The 27,886-nt window shown below is 33.1% G+C and overlaps 3 protein-coding genes across 4 annotated transcripts; 1 reads left to right on the top strand and 2 right to left on the bottom strand.

The window, feature by feature from the left end:
- Window positions 1-2,825: 2,825 nt before the first annotated feature.
- LOC130988034 (protein TRACHEARY ELEMENT DIFFERENTIATION-RELATED 7A-like) lies at window positions 2,826-4,267 on the bottom strand. The gene is made up of 2 exons (XM_057911782.1): window positions 4,111-4,267; window positions 2,826-3,557 (listed from the first exon to the last, which is right to left on the bottom strand). Exons 1-2 carry the CDS (start codon window positions 4,175-4,177, stop codon window positions 2,977-2,979), a joined length of 648 nt encoding a protein of 215 aa, XP_057767765.1. The 5' UTR covers window positions 4,178-4,267; the 3' UTR covers window positions 2,826-2,976.
- Window positions 4,268-16,404: 12,137 nt separating this feature from the next.
- LOC130988033 (protein HEADING DATE REPRESSOR 1) lies at window positions 16,405-18,893 on the top strand. Its single transcript, XM_057911781.1, has 3 exons — window positions 16,405-16,802; window positions 18,031-18,353; window positions 18,445-18,893. Exons 1-3 carry the CDS (start codon window positions 16,700-16,702, stop codon window positions 18,649-18,651), a joined length of 633 nt encoding a protein of 210 aa, XP_057767764.1. The 5' UTR covers window positions 16,405-16,699; the 3' UTR covers window positions 18,652-18,893.
- A 1,072-nt stretch (window positions 18,894-19,965) lies between these two features.
- On the bottom strand, window positions 19,966-26,332 carry LOC130988032 (uncharacterized). Of its 2 annotated transcripts, none has more exons than XM_057911780.1 (6): window positions 25,992-26,332; window positions 25,185-25,454; window positions 24,926-25,099; window positions 24,699-24,805; window positions 22,218-22,543; window positions 19,966-20,745 (listed from the first exon to the last, which is right to left on the bottom strand). In XM_057911780.1, the coding sequence occupies exons 1-6, from the start codon at window positions 26,115-26,117 to the stop codon at window positions 20,135-20,137; spliced, it is 1,614 nt and encodes a 537-aa protein (XP_057767763.1). In that variant the 5' UTR covers window positions 26,118-26,332; the 3' UTR covers window positions 19,966-20,134. The 2 variants fall into 2 exon arrangements, with proteins under 2 accessions (XP_057767763.1, XP_057767761.1); XM_057911778.1 differs by having other exon boundaries at window positions 25,185-25,457; window positions 25,992-26,327.
- Between the last annotated feature and the right edge of the window lie 1,554 nt (window positions 26,333-27,886).

Raw genomic sequence — 27,886 nt, 5'->3', positions numbered from 1 at the left:
TAAATTTGAAGAAACTGGATAAACAACAGTGTATGAATCTGTTGGCCCAAGAACGAACAACCCAACAGTGCAAGAATACAATCGAAGACAAGAATGAAATCCTCAAAAATATAGATGAGAAAAAATTGTGGAGAAGTGGAAAAATGAGAGACTTGTATTACTTCTCGTAGATCTACATATTACACAAATAACTCAAATATTTATACTACTCAAAGGAGACATCTAGACCACCTACTTAGTGCATTAGAAAAGTGAAAAGATAAAGTGGAATAATTAATGCACGTAGAGAAACTATAAGAGTCATTATCTGGAGAATTCTAGAGATGACTAGAAAAGCACAATTTGAAATCCAAAAAAGCAACTTTAATTAATTCATCATAAAATTAACTAAATATTAACAACCTAATATCTTAATTAGCATATACAAACAATCTTCTGGTTATTCTCTTTTTCAATCATGTCTCTTTCACAACTGTTCCCTTCTCTCTGACTCACTCTAACCACCGTTTCTTATTATGGGATGAGATCCAATGTCCCATAATTTTATATGTGTCATTGTGTCGTTGATACGGAGAGTGATGAGAGTTGATTGCTTGAGATCACGCTGCTCAATTAGCCGCATATGGAGGCGTTTCACATGCAAGTTGTTTAATCATATTCCCTCCGTCCATAAAAAGTATGACAATTTGATTCGAAGTTGTAATGCGCGCGTTTATGTATGCTCGTGTTTGTGTCGAGCCCAACCTCGTAGTTTTATGATTTTTGATGTTGGTGATTTCTTGTTTTGTTTTGATTGTGTTCGACAAGGGCGAGGCTTGGTGGTTTGCTCCTTGATTTGGTAATGTCATGATCATGCATGGTGCCATTGGGGAATATGGATTTCTGGCTAAATGATCATGCATGGTGCCATTGATTAGGACTAGCGTTGGATTTGAACAAGCTTAGGTAAGTGTCTGTTGAAGAATATCTAACAGATGGTAAGAAACAAGTAGTTTATAATAAAATATTAAAGTAAATGTAATTTTTTAGGGTATATTTATCAAAGCAAGTAGGAGAAATCTAATTGCGGGTAAGACTGAATAATAATTTATGGGCCACAATGACATATAAGTAATTAAATAATGAGTTATGTTGGAGTATTTGTTATATATTGAATTTTTTTTATTTTAAATAGTGGCTTATCGAAATAGGAGGTCCAAATAAAATAACACGGCCTATTAAAATCGAACGGATGAAATACATCATATGAGTTTAATACAATTGAGCTATTTTTATTCAAATATCTATACTATAATAATAAGCCAAGATTTCAAATTGAAATCAATTTCAAATTGACAATTTTATGGTTATAATAAAATTGAAAGTTTATTTACAAAGTATATTTTTTTCTTTTTATTTCTTTTTTCTTTATCTTATTTTTTTGTTTTATTTCTTTCTAAAATTGTCAAATTCGACTAGTTATAAAATATTTAATATGCATATCAAATTAATGATAACGATAAAATATATTTGATATAAAATTTAAAAGTTATATTTATTTAAAGATTAAAAGTTAAAAAAAAATCTATCTCGTCTCTCATCTTTTTGTGAATAAATTTAAATTTTTTAATTATTTTTTTTATTTTCTAACCTTTTTTTTTCCTTTTCATAAATTGATTTTTGTTATTGTGAATTCTTCTTCATCTTTTTTTTTTTCAATATTCAGCTCAAATATATCCAGCTAGAATTAATTTTTAGATTATACTATTATTTGTAGTATTTATTTTTCATTAATTCCAATAAATTTCACCTATTAATCAAGAATAGACTAATTAAAAGGATATTTTTTGAAATATTCTTTTTTTTATTGTATAATAAATTAAGCGCTAGAGATGAAATTGAAATTATGTTCTACTATATTTTATTTTTTATTCTGAATTAAAATTATGTTCTATTGTAATGTTAATATGGTTGTATACAGGGGCGGAGCTAGGGGTGGGGCAGGGGGTCACTGGGCCCCCTGGGATTTTAAAAAATACTAGGATATTTTTGTAATTTTATATTAAAAATAAAAAATATATAAATATCATTATCTTGGTGAGCTATTTTATACTGTAATTGATATGTAAGCTTTAGAGTTAAGACGTTTAGAATAAGTAAACACGTAATTAATTTATACATATCATGTTTGGATTAGAATCTAGAGATTTATTCTTTGAATTTTATATTGAAAGTTATTTTGCCTTACAAAATTTCATGGGATTTTGGAAAATAAAATAACGGACTATTTTAAATTTGCAATTTTAACGTCTTTTTAGTGTGGCGAATTAAATCATTATTTTTTCAAGTTTTGCAATTTTGTCCCCCATTTTTTTTCGATCGCTAGAGTGTCGAATTGGAGCTTACGTGGATTAGTAAAGACGACGACATTTTTGTGAGGCCTAAACGACATCGTTTCGTACCATTTCAATTAAAAATTTCTTCAAATTAGAAAGAGATTGTATCATGTATTTGCACTCTATATAATATTCAATATTTAGTAATTTTATTGCAAAATTCATCGTAAAATGAATATAAGCTTGAAAATATGTTAAAATGTGTTTTTTGTAATTTAAATAATATTATAATTGTGTTATTGATTATCATTTAAATTTAATTTTATTTTATTTTGTAATTTAATTATTAATTTTCTTTTAAATTTTTTTTTGGACCCCCTGAATCAAAAGTCTGGCTCCGCCCCTGGTTGTATATGTAATATATACCGCAGATAATTGGAACAAAACCTCAATATCTCATTTGTTGTGAAGAAACACAAAAGCGTAAATTAAGATTTAGGGGCGCCAAACAACAAAAATATATTCCTTTTTATTGCAGAAACAAGCTCATGAGGCTACAACTTTTTTATCTTACATAACAAAAGCATATAGTAATTAAACAAACATATATACGCTCCTCTCTCTATATACATACATATAGTAATTAATTTCTGCTAATTAATTAAGCTGATGCTGAGAGCTCAAACAACGCCCATGTCTTTTCCATCTCCGCCGCTCCGACACCACTTACTTGGTGAGTTGGTGGCGCGTGGTGGGGAGTCGGCGGTGGCAGCTGACCGCCCTCCTTCCCATAATTTCCCGACGCCGCCACTCCACCACCAGCTGGCACTTGATCATGAGCTGGTGGTGCGTGGTGGGGAGTCGGTGGTGGCAGCCGACCGCCCTCCTTCCCATAATTTCCCGACGCTGCCGCTCCACCACCAGCTGGCACTTGGTCATGAGCTGGCGGTGCGTGGTGGGGAGTCGGCGGTGGCAGCTCACCGCCCTCCTTCCCATAGTTTCCTTCCGCCGCCGCTCCGCCGCCGGTTACTTGGTGAGTAGGCGGCGCTTCCTTGGGGCTCGGCGGCGCGAGCTCATGCTCATCCCTCCCATAATTTTTTACCGTTGATCTGGTGGTGATCATCTCAATAAGAGTCGGTTTCCCCGGCTTCGGAGCCGGTGGCGGCGGAGTCCCGGGGCGGCTGTAGTCCGCCACTCCGGTCGGCGGTTTCCGACTGATCTCATCGAGTTGGTCGTGTTTTTCTGCTTCACAATTAGTATGTTATGTAATTATAGTTGGGATGACATCCAGTGTCATTTTACGTGTATTACTTTGTCTCATTTTTATATTTATTATTTTAATAATATTTGTTATAAAAGTAAAATTTATTATAATACTATGAATTATACTTATTTTTTATTTCAAAAAATTAAAATTACAAAAAATTATATACTATATATAATTTTGAATTTATCAACTTACTATTAGCTAATAAAAGTGAAATTAAAAGATAAAAAATAATTATATACTCTAATTAGATCGAATAAACCCTAGCTAATAATCACAAAATTAAACTAAAATATGAAAGTTGAAATTGAGGAAAATATATATATAAAAAAATGAAAGTAAAATATTAAGTGTGGTACGCTAAATCTCAATTATGGCATGGCTAACTAGCTATATATGTAATATGTATGACTTATACCTTTTTATGTACGTGGTTTTAGGAAATTTATTCTGTAATGAAAACTAGCAAACAAAAAGGATAAAAAAATTAGTTGATGCATATTTTAAGTTGAGGGGGGTGATTATTACCTGTTAAAATTCTGGCTTGAGCATTGATCACAAGAGCGCTGACAAAAATGAGTAGCAAGGATCTCATTGTCTAACTTAGAGTAATATTTAGTAGTGTTCAATTATGATATGATTAATAACTATTAATTAGGAGTATTTATAGAAGACATCAAAAAGCATAAACCAAAATTCTTACGTTCAAATAAAGTTGCACTTACCTCACTATTGGCGGCTTTAATAATTGGTCACTTTCGTGATTGGCCAAACGAGATATATATATATATATATATATATATATATATATATATATAGGAATGGGATCATATAGATCCCAATGCTTATAATAGATCCCTAGATCCAAATCTTGACCACACATTTATGACATGTGGCGCATCAAGATGGTGACACGTGGCAAGGATTCCAAGGCAAAATTTGGAGGGGTAAAATTGGAATGTAATTTTCGGATTTAATAATTAAAAAAATATATATTTTTTTAGATTTTCTCAAAATAGATATATTTTAGATGCATATAGTTTCACACAAATATGCATAAAGTTTTCACATGAAATGCATAACTTTGAACAGAAAAATGCATTTAATTTTTCCAGTTTTGGTATTTTTACCACCCCACCCCATACCACCCCCCAATCCAGCCCACACCACCCCCCAACCCTCCCCATTACCACCCCCAAAAATATGCATGTTTCACATGCATATAAAATCAAACAAAAATGCATAAAGTTTTCACATAAAAATGCATTAAATTATACAAAAAATGCATTTCATTTTAATAAATCTGGTAGTTTCGCCACCCCACCCCTGCCCCCCACCCCACCCACCCCCCACCCCCACCCCACCCCCCAAAATTTTTTTTTTTTTTTCAAAAACTGATTTTCTAATTGCTGGCCCACCCCCACCCCCACCCCCACCCCCCACCGACCCACCCCCACCCCCACCCCCCCAAAAAAAATTTTATTTTTTTATTTTTTTAAAAACTGATTTTCAAAAAAAAAAAATTTTGGGGGGAGGGGGGTGGGGGGGTCAGTGGGGGGGTCAGTGGTCAGAAAATCAGTTTTTGAGAAAATAAAAAAAAAAAAAAAATTGGTGGGTGGGTGGGTGGGTGGGGGAGTGGGGGTAGGGGTGGGTCAGTGGTCAGAAAATCAGTTTTTAAAAAAAAAAAAAAATTTGGGGGGGAGTGGGGGGGTAGGGGGTGGGGTGGGGTTCTGGGGTGTGGGGGGTGGGGTTGGGGTGGGGTGAAATCTTATGCATATTTATATGAAACTTTATGCATTTTTATATGAAAGTTCATGCATTCTCGTATGAAACTTTATGCATCTAAAATATACCTATTTTGAGAAAATATAATTTTTTTTTTTTTTGAATTTCGAAAATTACATTCCAATTTTACCCCTCTCCAGATTTTGCCTTGAAATGTCTTGCCACGTGTCACCATCTTGATGCGCCACATGTCATAAATATGTGGTTTAGATTTAGATCTACGGATCTATTATAAGCATAGGGATCCACCGGAACCCAACCATATATATATATATATATATATATATATATGTGGTGCAGTTATAATGAGAACCACACTTATCGTGAGAACATAAGAACCATTAAAATCAATGCATCTGCTATATAAATTAATGCATTCGCTATTAAATTTAATGCATCCGAAAATAATAAAATTTTTGTTCCCTTCAGGATTCGAACCCAGGATCTGCATTCATTCACCAAGATGATGCATCCACCGTAGATCTTGATGATCGAATGGCTTAAAATGGTTCTCCGTTCTAATTTTATTTAGTGGTTCTTATTTGAACCTCTCCCTATATATATATATATATATATATATAGGGGCGCGCTCCAATGAGATCCCCTATTTTTCGTGTAACATGAGGACAATGAATAAGACATATAATACTAATGAACAAGACGTATATCTAACAAACAAGATGTATATATCTAACGAACAAGATGTATATACTGATGAAAAATAAAATTTAAAAAATTCGTAATGAATAAGACATATATACCGATGAACAAGGCCGTATATACAGATGAACAATGCACCATATACTGATGAATAACAAAATTTAAAATATTCTGCTCTCTCCAGGATTCGAACCCTGCGAAAAAAAATCACCCTCCAGATACAATATCAATCATAGGATTGATAAAATAAACGCATCAGATCGTGCCCTAGATCTCACAAAAATTAGAGGGTCTCATTGGAGCGGCCCTATATATATATATATATATATATATATATATATAGAATAAAATTTTTGTTTATTTTTAAATTTATGTTTTCTCTTTATCTTTTTAGAATACTGTTCAGATTGTAGTCCAATCTGTTCACGGAAATTTCCAATAATGTTTTTATTCTCATTCTTTTGTAACTCAAGCTGCCGTTTTAGCTTGATATCATTACAAAGAATTATTCCTTCTGTAGTAATTTCTGCAGATAAATCGTCATAAGTGAGTTTTTCCCACTCTATTTTTCCACTAGAAAATTTTGTTTTAAAGACTGATTTATTCTTCTTTACAGGCTTTACGGTACCTGACTTGGAGCAAAGCTCGTGTAGAGCAATCAAAAACTTCAACTTATAAATTAGATAGAAATTTTCTTATGAAAAATGAAGATATTACTTCTCTCCTCTACTATCACCAATTTGGCTCTGATACCACTAGGCGTGGTATCTAAAATTCCTAATTAGGAATTGATATTATCAGAGAATATATAAAATTTGCTTAATTTAAGCAAATATTTATGCAGCAGATAAATATGAACCTTGTTTTTCAAAGGCTTTAAAGCTTTGTTTAGCTCTTTTTAATTTATAAGTAAAAACTTCGTATCTAATGAAATCGTCAAGTTCTGGATTTTTCAGAACAATTTCAAGATAATTTATAAGATTATTAATGCATTTTATATATATATATATATATATATATATATATATATATATATAGGGGTGGGCTAGAATAAAAACACTCTTAAGTGTATAAAATATAAACGTTTCTTAATGTACGAATTTTATGTAGAACACGTATGAATTTATCCAACAGAGTTACGAATTGCGAAAAATAAATTTTTGTTACCTTTGGGATTCGAACTCAGGACCACGAATTCATCCAACATGGTTACGAATCAATCGTAGATCTTGATGATCTAAGGGCTGAAAATCATTTATATTTTATACACTTAAGAGTGTTTTTATTCTAGCCCTCCCCTATATATATATATATATATATATATATATATATATATATATATATATATATATATATGGAGAGGTTCAAGAAAGAACTACTAAATAAAAAAAGACCGGAGAATCATTTCAGCCATTCGATCATCAAGATCTACGGTGGATGCATCATCTTGTTGGATTAATGCAGATCCTGGGTTCGAATCCTGAAGGAAGCAATTTTTTTTTTTGAGTGCATTAATTTTAACAGCGAATGCATTAATTTTTACAGTGGATGCATTAGATTTGATGGTTCTCACGTTCTCACAAATAATGTACTTATATATATAATATATATATATATATATGTGTGATAAATTACATAAATAAATAAAAAAATATTAAAAATCGCGCGACGAAGGACTCAAACTCAAAACCTCAGATCTTTAACATTAACCTTCTATCATTAAGCCAACATACACACAACAATATACATACTTTGTTGAGAGATTTGTTAAAACAAAACTACTCTCCACTAAGAGCATACAATAATTATCTGATTTAGCGTCCACAAACAGTAGTATTATTTTCTTTTTTCAGGACGCAGTCTCAAATTTTTTTTTTACCACAACCACTTATTTATGCATAACGAGACCTTTTATTCATTAAAAATACATTTATAAATAATTTGATTAAAATTTGTGTGACTGTGTCAAACTCAAAGTGGTATACTATTGGTGGACGGATGTAGTATTTGTAATGTATAATTCATATTTTTGTTCTTTCTTATTTGAAAAAAAAAAAAAGAGCAACAACAACAACAACAACAACAATAATAATAATAATAATAATAATAATAATAATAATAATATTTTCATATATCAAATAATTTCAATACATTATAAATAATGGGACATGAAGATCCTCATCTACTTTTTTTGAAAAAAAATAATTTCATTTCCTATAAAAGTAAAACTAATTTAATATAAAAATCGATATTAATTCATTCACAAATTACATACTTTCCAAATTAGCTACATCTCAAAGAGTTTAGTGCCTCAAATTACCAACAAAGTAAAACTGTGCAAATAAAAGAGTAATATTGGGAAGAATGTTATCAATAGAATGTTAATAACATTGAAACCAACACGCAGCGGAAATGAATAACACACATGAATACTTTTTCACGGATTATATAAATAACCCGTAAGTGCCTCAAGGCTAAAAATACTATGTTGAATCAACAAAGTAAAGTACAGATTTGGATTTCTTGGAGATCTATCTTTACAGATTTTTCTGTCTAAGACAAATCAACCTATCTACTTTCTGCACTAGAATGTTGATACAACACAGAATCCAAATCAGCTAAATAACAAAAGTTAGACGGACAAAGCAGACAACCTACTACGCTCCAATGGCCTTGCACTTCAATTCTTGCTCTTGACTTCCTGTCGATACAAAGATAGACTTTACAGAATGACTGCCTAAGTCTCCTTCGTCATAACAATCCTTGAAGAACCGGTGTCACGTTTGCAGCAGGAAAATGACGAGTTGGTTGTGAGTGAATGTTAGGTCTCTGATTTTGCACTACCAAAACGTAAGAATGATTGAAGCTTCTTGCTGCTTTTATAGGCCTTCATGTCGTGGTTGGTTTCATCCACTTCCCACTTCCAGAACCTTCCTATAACCGCTACAATCCATCTTCAAAAACTACTAGTCGACCAATCTGAAATGTTGGTTGAAAGATCATGGCTCCTTAAAAGTAGGAACTAACACCCCACTACTTTGGACCATGAAAAATTGTCTTTCCACTTATTGAAAACGTGGTCAACAAGCATAAAACATTTATTCCACAACCAAATAATAATAAAACATAAAAGGAATGTAAAGATTAATTAATATATACAATTACCAATGGAGAGTCAAAGTATGGAGTCAATGCAGTCTCCGGATTGTTGGATAAAGTCCAGAAATATTGACACCATGAATATTATCAACATTACACCCAATATTGACAACACGGATGTTATCAACATTGGTCCCAACATTGAGTCTAATAACATCAAACCGACACAAATTATACCTTACCAAATTGACCACAAAGTAACAATAGAGTTAGAATCACAAATTACATTCCCACTTGTGTTTTCATATATTTCAGATTTTTCCTAATATTATATTTTCAAATTATACCCCTCCGCCGCTAATATGGTTGTATGCATGCTTCAACCTTGACGGTTTAAACGTGAAACACGTTTGGATTGGTCTTAATTCTCGTAAAGTGAAGTAATTAAGGTAGTGATAATATGCCACATTTAGTAGTCAACAATACATTGTGCATTTAATGGCTCACATAAAAACGTGTAAAAAAGGTAAGAAACTGCTTCACAACTTAACACCTGTTCCACAAATTCACTTAGTCCATCATTATATCAAGGCATCTTTGGATAATATTCTTATTTGATTGATAATTAATTAAGATCATTCTTAATAAGCAATGATCAATATGTTTTGTGGAACAGCGATAAATATATTTTAATCAAAAGAACCAACACCGACTCCCTTGCTATAATCATGATATACTGTATATTAATTTATAGGGAAAGATTTTTTATTTTATTAATCTATATATTAATGTACAAATTGACGTTCAACAATACATATAATATGCCCAGAAACATAAAATAACAAAGTGTCTTGAAATAAAATGAACATAAAGCTATAAGTAATACTCCCTCCGTCCACCAAAAATATGTCACAATTTCCTTTTTCGCCCGTCCACAAAAAATATGCCACATCCATTTTTAGTAGTAGGGTCCACACCATTCCACTCACATTTAAAGTGGGACCCTTACTCCACTACCAACTTCACTCACATTTTATTAAAACCCGTGCCGAAAGTAAAGTGGCATATTTTTGGTGGACGGAGGGAGTATATCATTATGTACTCCATCTACCTGGTGGTGGGGAGCCAGGCAGGAAAATGTTGCTATCAACAAAAAGAAGTATTTATGTCTTAGATTTCATGATTTTTACCCACCAATTTGAATTAAAATAATAGAGATCTATGATTAAGTGGAATGGTAAAATAATAAAGAGTTAAACCACTATGTGGACAGAAATAATTTAGCACTAGCAAGCATATGGTCCACAATATATGCAAAATAAGCATATTAATTTCATAAATTACTTAAAAATTAAAGCATGGTAATTCCTTTTCTCTTTTGCCTCAAATAAATTGATTAAAAGAATAAATCTAACTTTGATTTTTATGAATTTATAAAATTAGTGATGTCAATAATAATTCATATATTAGAATCAAAATAAATATACAAAACAAAACAAAAATACTTAAGTACTGGACTAAACGTGAACAATGCTCACAATAGGTAGGTAGCATACCATATATCTTAATATGTATATTATACTTATATATGACATTAGGTTTCATTATATATGCGACGTACACAGAATTTATATAAGCACTTACTGCGAGTACATTAATTAATATCATAATCATCAAATTTACAAATTGTATAAAATTCAAAGTTTGATTTATTTTTTCTCTCTTTAACATTAAAGAGAGGAATAAAATAAAATAAAAATAAGTTTTGAGTTGTAGGTAATTTGTAAATTTGAATGTTTGTGTAGTTTATGGGATTTTAAAAAGAAAAAAAAATATAATAGAATAAAAAATATATGGACTTTCATGTAAGTGCTGCTCACAAATAGGTGTAGCATATGATCATCCATATATAAATGTACACATAATTTATAGTAATTAGTATTAAAATAAGGAATGGGGAAACAGACAAGAAAATATGTAGCAATATGAAAAGTGGGGAACATAATACACTTTAATATGTGGGATTAATTATGTCTTGGGTTACCTTTAATAATTTCTCCATGCCCCACATTAGGTTTATCACTAGATTTACTCCAAAAAAAGATTTATCACTAGATACTGCACTCACCTTGTTTGATAACAGCTGCCATAAATATATAGCGTAATTAAATTAAAATTTATGTTACAAATTAATGGGAATTTTCAAAATATGTACAATAAACATAGTATAAAGGTTGAATGGGAGTAATTACGCTTAATTCAAGTGGCAAAGTTAAAGCACACACAAAGACTCATTTTTATGATTGATTTTGAGTTTAATCTGACTTGCGTGCGGATAGTAGTCCTGCAAAATGGGGAAATTACTACTAATATTTAGAATTAAAATGACATTGTTTTAATTGGGAGAGTTATGAATAAAGAAATTGAAGGTCAGGCGTGCAAACTACGATATTATTTTATTTCATCATGTTTAATTTTAATTTCCAATTACATTTTCAATTTTCAGTATTTTCAATGTAGTTTGCATTGATTGACTTTGTAAAAGTTAACCCACGTTTAAACTAAAACAATTCAAAAATTTGGGTACAATATGGTGTATCGTTCAATCGGATTGACCTGCATTCAAACCCTAACTCTTATCCTGATTTGAACTCACATTCTGACTCAAATCGTGTAAATGACAATATTTGATTATACAAATAACACTGCCTATAATTGACATTATTCGGTTATATAAATAACATTGTAATATTTTAAAATGTTATAATGTCAAATGTCATTTAAAATATTATAATGTCATTTATAATTTTATAGTGTCAATTACAGGAAGTGTAATTTATATTTTTGAATAGTATCAGTTATACACAATAACATTTACAATGTTATAGTATCATTTATACGCAGTGCCATGTGTATAATAAAATAGTGTCAATTACAGGCAATGACATTTGTATAACCGAATAATATCATTTACATAATTTGGATCAGGATGCGAGTCAAGATCTGAGTGCGAATCAACCCAATTGTCAATACACCCATTGTACCCAAGACCACGTCTTAAAACAATGATGAAATTCGATCACTACTATATTAACATCTAATTCAATTGTTGACTAAATCGTTTTATTGGGTAATTGTTAACTCTTCTCAATAAAAGGTACTCCCACCGTCCCACGAATCATGAGTCACTTTTCTTTTTCGGTCGTCCCATGAATCTTGAGTCATTTCTTTTAAAAAAAAAAAAAAAAAAAACAAACTTTATTCACCTTTTCATTTTTTTACCTACCACACTTAACACACTAAATACTACTCCCTCCGTCCGCCAAAATTATGTAAAATTGCTTGGGCACAGGATTTAATAAAATTGGTGATGATTTTGATGTAGTGAAGAAAGGGTCCCACCACTTTATGAAATGTGTGGTTAATCTTTGAATTTTGAGTGAGTTTTTTGTAAATAAATAGTGTTAGTAAGGATAAAATATTAAAGAGGATGGTGGGGCCATTGCCATAAAAGGAAAGTGACATAATCTTGGCGGACGCCAAATATAGTAATTTTTACATAATCTTGGCGGACGGAGGGAGTAGTATTTTCTTAATTTTTGTGCCGAAAAGAATTGACCCAAGATTCGCGGGACGGAGGAAGTACATCATTGGATCAACCATTTCTAATTTGTAGGCTAAATTGAGCTTCTCGAATTTGACTTTGTCTAATTGTTTATGGCCCATTGTATTCTCAATGTTTGTAGTAATACTAGGCCCGTATTAATTTGTATTGGGTTATCAATTGCTTGATTATTGGGCTTTTGAAACAGTTGTTCTTCATGGGACTAAGGGTGATATTCAGCCCACTCAAATATTGTCATATTAAAATTTCATTCATTTACTATTAAGTCCAGTTCGACTTTTATTTATCGAACAATATTCCAATATTAACGAGTTTGTTCGAATATGAAAACTATTTTTTTTACTTGGTGAACAAACTATATTTAAATTTAGATTTTTTTTCTTTTAAAAAAACTAAAATAGATTTTTATTGTATTTTATTGAAAATATATTTTTTTTCCACAAGAAATATATGTTGCATTCATCCATTAAAATATCTTCCTAGTGCATTTTTGAAAATAACTTCACTATCACTCTTACAATTTTCATATATTTACATACATATTGCTATTAATGGATCCACACTTTTTAGAAATAATCTCATTAACTATCATCACTTTTTTCTAATTTGTGGATTTCTTTTTTCACTCACCAAATACACAACTTGATTTTCTTTACTCCCATTGGGAACATGTTTCTTGGATGAATGGACTAAGATTTTCTGAAAAAAAAAAAAATTTCAAAAACTTTGCTACAACCGAAGAAAGGAAAAAATCCACTCACACTCTAGCTTCTAGGGTGACTCGAACCCCCCGACCTATTGGTTGGGGGAGAAGCGTCTTACCAACAGACTGAAATTTATTATTTACTTTCGGGATTATGATTAAAAGATACACAAACTTTGATAAAAATTGTAATTTTCACCTAAACTTTTAATTAAACCAAAAACTACATTAGGTTATATTTTAGTTGCAATTTTTACACGAGTTTGAATTTCGGCGAAATTAGAGCTTAATTGGAAATCGAAAGTTCACTTGATATTGGTCTAGCTTCTGATAATGAAGAGTATTTAGAAGCTCGAAGGTTTTTGAAGGTGATAATTAATATATTTGACTTAATTTCGACTGCCAATTATGTTTCAATTTCGTCGAAAGTCAAATTCAGGTGAAAATTGCAACTAAAATGTAAATTCGTGTATTTTTTTTATTTAATTTAAAGTTCAAGTGAAAATTGAATTTTTTTTTTTTTATCAAAATTCGTGTATTTTTTAGCCTAATTAACCCCTTTGTTTTAAGGTTAAGTAGCAAAAATCAAATAGGTACTCTAAGGTTCACAGCTATTAGACGAGGAATTTAGTTGTCCCAATTTGTGAATGTTGGGAATATATTTATCCCAATTTATGAACATAAGTTATTTAGTTGCACAAAATAGAGTGTTAAAGACCTATTTGATTTTTATTGTGATCGTTAGGGGGAGCTAATTGTTAAAATAGGACTGTAATTTTTAATGTTTTTCAAAAAGAGAACTATATGTTGTGGAATTTAAAAATGAGGATTATATGTTACAGAATTTGAAAATGAGGACTATAGCTTCCATTTTTTACATTTACACTCCTATTGAACACATTAAAATGAGGACTATATAGCTTCTATCATTGTCCAAAATAGGAGTGTAAATGTAAAAAATGGAAGGTATAGTCCTCATTTTCAAATTCTATAACATATAATCCTCATTTTTAAATTTCGAAACATATAATCCTTTTTCTGAAAACACTTAAAATTACGATCATATTTTAACAATTAGCTCTAGTTAAAGGTGCTACAATAAAATAACAAATAAACCACAAAACAACTAAAATTTAGTTTTAAGAAAACGCAATTAGACAATTTGCTATGCATATCAAATATTTTATAATTAATTGAATTTTACAATTTTAGAAGAAGAAAAAAAATTAAAAAAATAAGAAGATAAAGAAAAAAAATAATTTATTATAATAACAAAATTATCTCTTAATTTTAAAATTAAAAATAACCTTTTTAAAGTATGTTAATAAATTTTGTTTTCGCTCAATTTCTTCCACTAACTTCTCTAGGTATTATAAACCGACGATATTTGTGCGTTCAATCAAAATCATTGGAAGGCCACATACGTGACAATTATGTTTTAAGATTTGATTATGTATTAGTAATTAATAACTAAATAAAGTTTTAATTACAATTTATTAATCTAATAAATTATATTTAAAATTTGTTATAACCATAAAATTTATGTAGAGAGTAGTGGGTGTGGTGGCTCTTTGTGATGCTTGGTTGAAGATCCAAATAAATTTAAGTTGCATGGGAGTAGTTTCTTACAAGAAAAGACGTGGCAATTAAGTGAGTAGGCCATGTTTCAATGTTTGATGAGTTTGAGGTTGCATGAAGCCCCAACCAACACCTATAACATAGCTCCAACTATAATTTAATCCTCAATAAAAATTCTTTAATCACACATCAGAAATTTCTGTGTTTCTTCAAGGGCAAAAGAGTAATTTAGTCCCCACGGAAGATAATGAATAAACCGTTGGATATACTCCTTCAATTTTCCAGCCGTAAATAGTTTACCGATTTGTTTGGTATTCAAGTTTTAAAATAAATTGATTATTAAAGTAAAAGGAACATTGGCCTGTAAATATTCGAATTTTTTTCATTTTATAGTTTTGCATTCCAACTTTAAAATCTGTCTATAAATATCTCAATTTTGTATTCTTTCTGATTTTGCACCCGATGAATTTTTATTCACAAATTGTTGCTGACATGGCAAAGAAATTGACATCTCAAAATTTATAATTACATGTTCTAGATCCCATATTGATAATAAATTTATCAGCCTCATCATGCACTTCACACTTTTTTTCTCAATTCGACTGTCATGTCAACAACGATTTAGGGATAAAATTCGTCGGGTGCAAAATTAAAAGAAAAATATAAATTTCAAGTATTTATAGGCAGATTTTAAAGTTGGGATGCAAAATCAGAAAATAGAAAAAGTTCGAGAATTTACGGGCAATGCCCCAAAGTAAAATAAGTAATACGATAATTAGTGATAAGTAATTATTGTATCATTAAAATTAATTATCTCAGAGGTAAAATAAAATTATTTTTTTTAAAATAGTAAAAAAGAGAGAATTTTGTTTTTGTTCCAGACTCTTTTTTTAAAAGAGTATTAAATAACGAAATTTAAAGACCGTGTAATGGTAGATTCAAACTCCTTTATCATTATTATTATTATTATTATTATTATTATTATTATTATTATTATTATTATTATTATTATTATTATTATTATTATTATTGAAAGGTCTACCGCTTGACCAACACACGGATATAATCTCAAATCCTCTTGATTAATAATAGAGCTGGTATTGGGTACAATCGGGTGTACCGTACAATCGGATTGCACTCACACCAAAATCCTGACCCGAACCATATAAATAACATTATTATGAATACGGATCAACTCGATTGTATGATACCCCCGATTATAATATACTCAATACATAAATAATCTTAAATTACTTAAATATTAACTATTTAAAATTAGAAGTACTACCATACATGAACTTATTATTCAATAATAAATGGGGCAATTTAAGGGTTGAATTATATGGCAAATGTGGGTTTAAAAAAAAGAAAAGGAAACGTGAATAAACTCTGTAAAATAAAAATGGGACCGAAACAAGAAAGAGGTACACGAAACGAGGCAACTACCAAAGCGACAAATCCCAACCGTCCAAACAACCTTTGATGATGCCGTCAAACAATATCCCATTTCACCCCTCTCTCTCTCTCTCTCTCTCTACAATTCCCTGCATCATTTCTTGAAAGTTGCTGTACGAAGAAAACCAGCCAGAAATATTTTTGTGGGCAAGAAAATCCCGATGCTGAGTTGTTGAAAAACTAGTGTTGTTGTGTGTGTGGATCTTCGAGTTATGGGAGAAGCAGCAGCGCCAAATAAGGGGGGAAGTCTCAACGGATTATTCTCTCCGGTTTCTTCTGCTCCGGTTCTCTGGAAATCTAGGAAAAGATTAGCTGGTAAACACCTCTGCTCTTTTCCTCCTATTCTTGAATTTTCTGCTTCATGTTTTGTTGCTCAATTACTGTCAAAATGCATTGTCTTCTTCTAATCTCTTCTTGTTTATTTGCATGCATAATTTTTTGATTACATATTTTAATTGGGGCTCTGGGGTTCTTGAAGATGGAGTCTTGCTTCAATTATTTGCCCTGTTGAAGAGAGAGAGAGAGAGAGAGAGAGAGAGAGAGAGAGAGATCAATTTCTTTAGATTTGACTAAATCAGCTGAAGAATTTAGCAAGCGGCGACTTCTTGAATTAGCTGTTGCAACACCTTACATATTTATTCACTCAAATCTGCAGTCAATTAGTGCTTGTTGATCAAGTTTGAACAGAGATATTGTTTGAAGCAATCAATATATGCTTAATGATCAAGTCCAAATTCAACATGAAGGAAACTTTATGACTTTCTTGAGACTTTTCATTTACATGGAAATCAGTTATCAGTAGATGGAAATTTTCACCAAAATATTTGTGATTAGTTATAACCTCCTCAATGATGAGCCATTTTGTCTGCAATGGATGATGTTCGCATCCGAATCCGACCCCATGTAAATGTTGCTTTACTTTCACTCCTTCTGATTGAACCACTTCACCTTACCCAAAACACCTTTCTTCACACAGCCAATCACCTCTGTTTCTTCAATGGGGCACTCGAGAAGCTTATCCGATAATCTAGGGAACACAACGAAGAAGAAGAAGAAGAAAAAGGGAAACTTGTGGAATCCGTATTGTCTTGTATAATTGTATTCATTGTTTGATTGCTTTTCTTGTTTGTAAACTATGTCGCGGAGTATGATAGTGCTTTCAAGTTATCCACGTCTAGGGCAACTCGTTTGCTTACACGGTTTTTACAGAGTAGTTGATCTATTGCTCTTTTGTTCTAGCAAAGCATATAGGAAACTAGGGGAACTCGTTTGCTTACACGGTGCTGAAACTAGGAGCGTATCTCGTCTCTGATACAAACTTGTCTTCAGTTCTAGACTACATAATGTACTCATTTCTGTTTGAAAAGAGGGCTGAGCTTTGGTAGGGCGTTTACTTTGTACGTGGATTGGATTGTGAATACATAGGATCGAGCATTTGAAGGATTGCATTTTATAAATTTCGTCGCTAGCCTTCCCTCGTTGAGGGGAACTAATCAACTGAACTGCTCCTATGATTCATGCTTCATGATCACTGTCCCTACAGGCAGTGTGAAGAACACAAACGAGACGTTAGATGGTTTGAGTAGTGACAAAACCCCGGAGAAACAACCCGAGTTGTCAGCAGAGGACAAGCTGCAGGAAGAACTGAACAGCCTCTCAGAGAAACGCAAGGCTCTATTCGAACCACTGGAACCGGTGATCAACGCAAACGGGAAACGACCTTCTGCAGAATCCCTACTCCCGCCTCCGGACTTCGAATCAGCGAGCTATCCAAAGGGGTGGCTGATCGGGAAGAAGCGGAAGCTAGTGAACGTGGATGTTGTGGAGAGCATGCGGAGGATCGCAGTGCAGGAAATGAACCGGAAGGTGGTGTTCTCGAGTAAATTTAAGGCCTTCGACTCTCGTTCCATACCTTGAGTGACCGAACATGAAAGTTGGTTTGGTACAATGTGTGCAGGATAGGGAAATTGATGGGCTGAACGAGCAGTTGGAAGAGGACGCGCGATGCCTGGAGCACCTACAGCTGCAGCTGCTCGATGAACGGAGCAAACGGGCAGACGTGGAAAGACAAAACACGATGCTGCAGAGCCAGATAACGATGCTCATGGACATGTTGCAGGAGAATGAAGCAGTAGAGGATCAAGAGACACAGGCAGACTCATAAATTTTATTTTATTTTGTTTGGTCATATATATATATATGTGCTCTGTTCTTTTGTATATGTTTTAAGAAAATATTGTACTAATAGAAAAGGTGTAAGACTTTTATCAAAAAAAGAAAAGAAAAGGTGTAAGACTGAAGAGTGAAGAGAGATGAGGTATTTGCCAGTGTTGAATGTGTATCTCTACATTTGTCCATGTGTATACAGTTTGTTCTAAGTTGTTAATTTAGCAATTCTTGGGACAATGTTTTTCTATATGATGTTTTATACATGTTATTTCGTTGAAATTAAGAGGAGCACATAATGTTATTGTCTTTATTTTCTGGTTAGGAAAAATAAATATTGTGCAAACCTATCAATCTAGATAATAATAATAATAATAATAATAATAATAATAATAATAATAATAATAAGTATTGCCATTGGTCTGTCAATACTCGAAATTTTTTCATTTTCTGGTTTTGCACCACAAATTTAAAATTTGCCTATAAATACCCGAACTTTGTATTCTTTCTGATTTTGCACCCGATGAATTTTTACCTATAAATCGTTGCTGACATAGCAGTCGGATTGAGAGGGAAGTTTGAAGTACATAATGAAAAAGATAAATTTTTTGTCAATGTGAATTTAGAATCCGACTGCCTTGTTAGCAACGGTTTGGGGGTAAAAATTCGTTGAGTGCAAAATCAGAAAAGATACAAAGTTTAGATATTTATAGGCAGATTTTAAATTTGGGGTGCAAAACCAGAAAATTGAAAAAGTTGAGTATTTATAGGCCATTACCCCTAATAATAATAATAAAATGTACTTATATGACGTAACATATACTCTCTTTGTCCATGATAAAAACTTATTAGGAAGAAGTCGTCGAGTATATTAGAATGGTGAAAAAAATATTATAATTAATACTAAAAGTAGTGAAAATATAAAATATAAAAATAAATGCTATATATAAATAGTGGGTATAATCTAAAAATTGAATACAAAGTTTTTTTGTGAACGTGTATATATATATATATATATATAGACGGAGTATATATTTATATAATATGTACAAATATTTAATTGGAAAGACAAATTTTAAGATAACTTGGCTTATTCCAAAAAAACCTTGATTCTTTGGTAGTTATATTTAAAGAAAATAATTAAAGAAATGAAAACCACCACCCAACGAAAAAAACAAAATGATACAGAAGGAAGAGCCACACCCCCTACCACCATACACATTTTATTGGACATTGATTTAATGTTCTTACAGTATACGAGTATCATAGTAGGATATGAGCAAAGTACAGATTTTGAGCAGGATGATTATCATAACAAGAAACAAAAGCAGAAATATGATACCAACTTCAAAACATAAATAATTACAGGATTCATCATCAATCTTAATTTCCGAATCCTCAAACTACACAAATGTTGACACCAAACATACAACTACACCCATGTACAAATTACCCAGACACGCGCACCCCCGGCCTCCGACTCATCTAGCTTGGTTTTCGTAGTCTTCAGAAATGTTGAACAAGAACTGTGGTAGAGAAGCTATCCTAGGGAGATTAAGCAGCAGCTCTCCAACCGAGTCTTTCCTTGACATGGACGACGCCTGGTTGGGGCCAGAGACATCTTCAGGTTCCTCGTTATGGACGTTACCAACTCCAGCCTTCTTTTCCGTAGACAGCGAGCCATCACTACTCGATTCATCTCCCTTTTGCATCAATGACAGATTAAGGTTGTTGTCCCTTTTAAGCTGCACGCTGCTGGAACCTGCTGGGGCATCTTTCTGAAGGAGGCAGCAAAGAGAATCGACCCTGGACATGAGTGATTTCTCATCCGAGGCTGGCAAGTGCTGAGTTTCACTAAACAAGCACCGTTTTATGCCATCCAAGATTTGAAGGCTCTCCCATTCCTCACTCGAGAGAGTAGGATTGTCAGATGTACCCTGTTCTAATATCCTATTCTCGAGATGGCTCACTAGGTCGCTCATCGACATAGAGGAGTTGAGACCAGGAGCCTTGATCTGATCCCAATTGCTGAATTCCTTCAGTTGATCAATTCTGCTGTTTTTGATATCCTCGACTGTCAGTGTTCCCATAGCTGCGTAAATATATAGGATCAGTATTAAGGACCTGAACCTCAAAAGCTGTATTTATTCTCAAATCATAAATAAACATACTCCACAGAAACTACAGTTCCAATTTTTTTTAATACGGTAGGTCATCTTTAATTCCACCTCATGAGTACACACCATTATTGCATAATTATACAGGATAACAAAATTTCAAAATGATACCCACAGTTATAGCAGTCAGAGACAAGTTAAAGCTACACATCACTACCCGTGACTTCAAGGTTTTCCAGCTGGAGAAAAGAAGAAGAATATACCCCCCCCCCCCCCCCCAAAAAAAAAAAAAAAAAGAGATTCCCCAAATATCAACAAGGAGAACCTGAAAACATAAAATAGAATGCAACCCTACTAATCAGTCAAACAAGAGAGAGAGAGAGAGAAGAAAAAGGGGTAGCAGTATGCACAATTGTGTAAACCATAATTGCCAATTAAGGTACAAGACAATGCAGATGCCTGGAACTAAAGAAATTACAAAAAATTTCCAATTTTGCACATATTCCCCATGTCAGCCAAGTCTCCGGCCCAAATACAAAATGACATAATCAAGCAATTCCATACCAGACTACCACATTTTTTCAATGGGTAGATAAAATGTTTTCACTTGGTTCATAGACATGACACCATTATACATCAAAGAGAGAAATCTATGCCAGGATACTACACCTTAAGGTATGAAAGACCCCCAGTAGAAGCTTTTTGAATAAACAAACTTCTGGCTCAAACTAAGATCTCAGAATGTCAAAATAGTTCCTTTAGGCATTTGTTTATCTCAAGGGGAAGATATGTACCACTAAAAAAGAGACGGTAATGGTCAGATCATTTCACTCTGCACAGAATGCTAGAAAAGCATCAGGTTCATCGGTGTTTAATTAGGTATAGGGAGATGGTTCAGTTTGCTAAAAAACTGACAACTAACTTTCTTACAGCTTATCAATTCTCTTGGCGTCGCCAATCATATCTAAAGGATAAATTCTCACGGATGCCGCATTATTCGAGCTAACCAAAAGGTTCACTATGTGGATAATTGCTTTGATTGGAGACTTGTAATAGAATGGCCACTCACAAGATGCACAACTTAGTTGGGGAACTCACATAATGAACTTTTTTAGTAGCCACCAGCTTCAAGTATACTTGTCAATGCATTCTAAATCGCAGTGAACAAATTACAAGTCCAGTTTCATATTTAACAAACTTAAAACTACTAATGGACACAAAAAGTTCATCAATTAATACCCCAAAAGCTCGCCAATTCGCATTGGCACAAAAGTACAGCATGTATGAAAGAATCAACAGATGAACCCATTTACACAGCGCAACCAGACAAGAAGGCTCAGAAGGAGTATATTAACAATTTAACTCCAAACAAGTCAGTTTCAGCTTTACTCGTAAGAGATATGTAAAAATAAAAAATAAAGCACTTTCATTCAAGTAATAACCATACCTGAGCTTGGAGATGGCGTTTCACGGGGGTAAGATTCTGAATGTCTGCCAAGAACATCTACATCATTCTTTGAGGATGAAGATTGAGGCCCTGATGGTGAAGCAGTATCCTGCAAGCTGAAGAAGGAAGGGCTTCCCTCCCTATTCAAATCAAATTCATTATTGTTTTCACTCTGATCGTCGAAAACGGGAATTCTGGGTTCAAAATATGGAGATTCTAATTTTGTTTCCCCTTGCTGACTAAGAAAGTTCAAGCGGGGATCACACTGAATGAGTTTTTCAAAATGTTTCCCGAGCAAGCCTTGTGGGCACTCCAAAAAGTGTTGTCTGCAACAAAAAAGACCGGGTCAGTGGTATGGCAAGGTTTTCATGGCACTAATAAGCTATAATCTGAGAGAAAATTCTGAAGTTAGAAACAATAAATATGGAAAACCAAAATATACACTCATTTCAAGCCACCATCCTACAGAAGCGAAAAGTAGATGCCCATAGATAAATTGGAAAATTGACTTAGAATTAACCACCATACAAGCACGAGCATTAGTTCAATAAACAGAACTCATAAGAAGAATTGGTTCACCATAGAAAGGATTCCAGAACAAGATCTTCACCATCAGCTCAAGCAATAACAAGACCAATATTAACGGACAATATTTTTTTTTCAAAATTAATAATAACTCAAAGGAATTGATTTTAACTGGTTTGTTGATAAAAAAAATCTTTGTTGCCATCCCGTTCTTTCAGATGCTGAAAGAACAACATTTAGAAGGATAAGTAATTATGTTTCTTAGTTTTGCATCTTATCAATTGGCTAGGTTATTAGTGGGAAGATTAAATTCATTTCTATCTTTGCTTATCAAAGATTATAGTTTACGGTGGATAGGTTTATTGTCATCTTTATTTATAAGTCATTTTTTATCTGTAATTATCTTTTGTTGTTGTGTAACGCTCCAAGCCCACAATGGTAGGAACCACATATACAATAGGAACAACAGCCTCCACTAGTAACTGCATAGGTCCACTTTTGCTTTGCCAAAATGGTCAATCCACACTATTGGGAGGAGTTTGACTTGAGGCATGATTGATAAAATAATCCAACTCAATCAAATGTTTGGTTTGTATGATTCAGCCCGTGATGGATAACTCAGCCCGCACTCTAATCATCCAAATGGATGATTATTAATCACCCAAAAGTTGGGTTGATTATTTAATCATCCTCCAGTCCACAATGCAAAATAATAATGAAAAATCCAAAAATACACACTAAAATTATCATTGGTTTTGTTTGTCCTCAGTTTTTTACATTTTTGTGGGATTATAAAAAAAGAACCCTAACTTTTCTACTGTAGCTCTCTCTACATTTTAGCCACAATCCTTCAATTGATCCCAAACCACAATCAATCAATCCAAATACACATTTAAATAATTCAAATAATCCAAACCAAACACCCCCTTAGATGAGTTTGTTATGCCTATATACAAACTCACTAAATATTATTTTGATATTGTCCCAAGTGAAATGGAACTTTTGATGATTCTCCTTTCTTGACACAACATTCTCAACTTCTCATCATGTTTCTCCCTATGAAGTTAGTCTCAGGAGATAGTACCCTAAGGTGGATTAGAAACACCCTACGCTACTAATACATCATAATAGTACTAGGATGGCGCAATAAGCTCTACCAACAGTTCCTTGACATCCATCCCCGTTTTGCTCACATGAGTCAGCTAAGTTGTGAGAAGAGTACATTGAAACCAATCCACATCTAGACTAACATCCAGACCTTTGGGGTGGTTTCAAGACCCTTTATAGCCCTGAGCCTAGACTGTATAGCAGAGCAGCTTGCAACTACTTAGCATTCATCATTGCTTTACTAAAATAATTTATTTAACTTGTTTCAAAAGTCGATTACGCACTTCCCAAGACATGTAGGACATCACAACGTGTTTAGCCACTTCGGAAACAAATATTGACATCATTGTTTACTCATTTCTGCTGTTCATGGCCCTTAGCTCTATTAGTCTGTCTTTCAATTCAGAAGTAACACACAGTTTTAAGCCAATATTTTTTCTATATATATATATATATATATATATATAGAGAGAGAGAGAGAGAGAGAGAGAGAAACAAAGAAATAAAAAACAGAAAGAAATGAAAATCTAATAATAATAATAAAGAAAACATCTTATGAAATATGATGTCATGCAACCATCTCCAATTACACATAGGAAATCATGTCCAGGACATCTTCAGAGAAACCCACTAAATGTCTAGCCCGAATATAAAACTCCCTAAGAAAATTAGATGAAACATAAAATGTGATCCATGAGATAAATACACAAAGGAAACCAATATCTAGCCAGTGAGCATGGAAACAACTGGAACAGTGAACTCATTAATGGATATTCAAAAACCCGTTGAGGGTTACTGGATAACTTTGTTTGAACATGCTGTTTGGTAGCAGGAAAAGCCTTAGCTTACCTGCATATACTAGCTTGTCCACCAGTAAAATCTGATGTTGCTTGCCAAAGAGTGTGCTTCCTAGGTTGTGGATTAGTTTCCCTAAAGAAAAGAGGTTGCCGTGCCAGCTGACAAATGAACAGAAGAAGGGGTGTTATGGACACCATCACACTGCAATGCTTATTGCAGATGCACTAAAACATAACAAAGTGAAAGACACATTTACATCATAAGATGATGTTTATTACCACAACATCCAAAGATCCAGGAGCATCATCATTGTAATTTGCCTTCAATGCCATAATATCAGACCACTGAATTTCAATTTTATTCTTCAGACCCCCATCAAGAACTTCCCAGACCAGCTTATGCTTTGCAAAATAACATTTTGCCACCAGGTCTCCTTCATATCTTGATTTATACTGCAAATTCAAAACATTATGATAAATATCACACTAAAATTTAGCGTTATTAATTTTTTTTCCACACATGCAATAATAAACTTACCTCCCAGGTCCCGATTCTCAGGACTGAACCAGGAAAATTCGAGGCTTTCAACTTATCACCAGATGCACCACCAGCTCTCGAGGATTCCTTTTTACTATTACTTTGACTTCCGACTTTAGGAACAGAGGAGTGGGACAGTTTCATTTGAATCAACTCCAGCAGTGATGGGCTTTTCCTCAGTCGCAAACCTAAGGGACTTGGCTCATCAAGAGGATTGTATTGCGAAGGTGGCACTCCGAAACCATCCATTCCTAAACTCTGCTGCTGCTGCTGCTGCAATGAGTTACAGGCAACCATTATAACCCATTATGGCATCTGAATTTTATATAACCGTTCCAATGAACAAAGAAATTACCAATTATTCCAAAATAATCGCAACAAACAATCAGTTCCAACTCATCTAGCCGTGACAAAGCAGTATTACCTTCCACTGGTTTATCAAAACAGTAATTTCTATTTCTCCAAAATTAACTAGCTTAGATATGAGATTTTTTAATCAATAAACAATTCCCGATGCCATCCGCCTCTCTAATGGAAACCAAATTAAAATTGTCGTAAACCTAAAATGTTAATAACATCCAAAGTAAAATTCATTCGGCAGATAAATTAGTACATTCTCACACAGTCACACTCTTAGCGGAATTCCGGAAATCAAACGAGTGATTTATTGCACGCCTCGTGTTTGATTAGATTTCTGAACACCACGCATCTAGCCATCTACATACAAGCTCTACAACTCGAAGAGAATAATCACAACAATAATCAGAGTAGCAATAATTAAAAATTGTAACAACAAGAGATGAGTACTTTGGGGCGCTTGTGGAGTGGGCCGTGCTCTTCCTCCAAGGAATCCTCCACCTCCATCTTCACCGGCGGCGCCGCCGTCTTCTCGCCCTGCGATGCTGATTCGTCGTTCTTCATCAACTGCACCATTTTATAGGATCTTCAGATCGAAGAGACTCTGGCTGGAAAATGGATTTTTGTACGGAAATTTTTCGCTCTTTTTTTTTAATTTCTTATAATTTATCTGAAGAAGAAGATCGAAATAATGGTGGGCGAGTTGAACTGGAATTACTTATTTTTATTCGAGGGCGGCGACTCACACGTGTCTCCTTTACGTGCTTCGGGGTTTTCGGTGCCCCTCGCACGTGCTAACCCGAGTTACCTCGTGTGTCGATTAATATTGGAAACGATGCTTGATTTTTACTGTACACAGCATATAAAAAACGAGATACTATAAATAAATTACATTAATAACATTTAATTATATTGACTTTTTGGCTACACCTATAAATTAATGAAATCTTGTCGTGTAGCGATAATCAACTTTTATATTACACTCACTAAAATATCCTAATAACTTATTCAAGTGAATAATGAAGTTTAGGATTCAAACTCCTCCGCTGTTCTTTTCCTAACTTCAAAAAAATTAATCTATATATTCTCATAGCATTTTGCAATTGTAACAATTCAAATATAAAAATATTCTAATAAGAAAAAGACATATACTCCCTTAGTCTTGGGACATTTTTCTTGGACACGAAAATTAAAAAATACGTATGTGAAAAAGTTAAAAATGTTAATAAAGGATAAAAATTTTGCCAAGTAAAAAAATGTCTCAATATGAATGAGACGCCAAAAAAAAAGTGTCACGGGATACATGAGACGAAAGGAGTATACAAGATTCACATGGCCTCTCTTTTATACAAATAAAACATTCAAAAATAATGTGTGTGTGGGGGTGTGTTAGCTCAGCAATTTCGTCCAAATTCAATACCAATAATTCATTGATTAAAAGGTTCAAACAAATAGATCAATAACATGGTGAAATATGACAATTTTTCTCAAATTCAATTAAACAAGTTCCACGACTTGCGATTTCTCACTGTGACGCCAGATTGGATTTGAGAGACATTACCTGTCATGGGACGATTTATAATTAATCTTAGTTTCATGTGTTTTATGATTGAAAAAAGTCATAATATAAATTAGAAAAGTGTTTTATGTGTTTTTCGACAATAATTCCAACAAATATTAAGTTGGTGTTGCACTTAAATTTATTTGATTCAGTAAAAGAAGATGAATTAAATTGGGAATTGGGTGAAGTGAAGGGCAGAAGAGTAATTTGGGGTGAAGTGGTGGTGTGAGTCACGTGAGGGTAGTGGATAAAGCGTGGGGGCCGCGAGTTTTTTCTTGAAGCTTCCGCCGGTTGTCGTGAGTGGAACGGTGGGGATTGGCCGGGACGACACGTGGAGGAATCTGGTAGCGTTAAGAGACACGTAAGAAAATAAGGCGGATGCTCGCTTCGCTTGGATAATGATTGTGAATTTTGTCGGCTAGTGTAAAATTAAACGGCGTGGGACACTTATTAAATTATTCCGGCGGCTGTCTATTTTTAGACCCAATCATTACTGATTTTACGTCAAACATCTTCAAAAAATTGCGTGATCCTGTAATTTGCCTTGGTTAATTTACCTTTGTAATTCAAGCTTCTAATTCGGTAGAGTGATCCCATTTCTCCACTAAAAACACATTTATCAATTATTTAATTAAAATTTTATATCATTCACAAAGTATTATATTTATAATAAAGTTTAATTACCTTCAAATTTATGAAATTTCAAAAAAAAATTCAAATATTTTTCACGACTTTTCTAAATTTATATAGTAATTCATCACTTGAAAATTTGTTTTTAATATTC

This window comes from Salvia miltiorrhiza, chromosome 6, assembly GCF_028751815.1.
Source record: "Salvia miltiorrhiza cultivar Shanhuang (shh) chromosome 6, IMPLAD_Smil_shh, whole genome shotgun sequence".
NCBI lineage: Eukaryota > Viridiplantae > Streptophyta > Magnoliopsida > Lamiales > Lamiaceae > Salvia > Salvia miltiorrhiza.
This window is presented reverse-complemented; position numbering and strand designations above follow the sequence as displayed.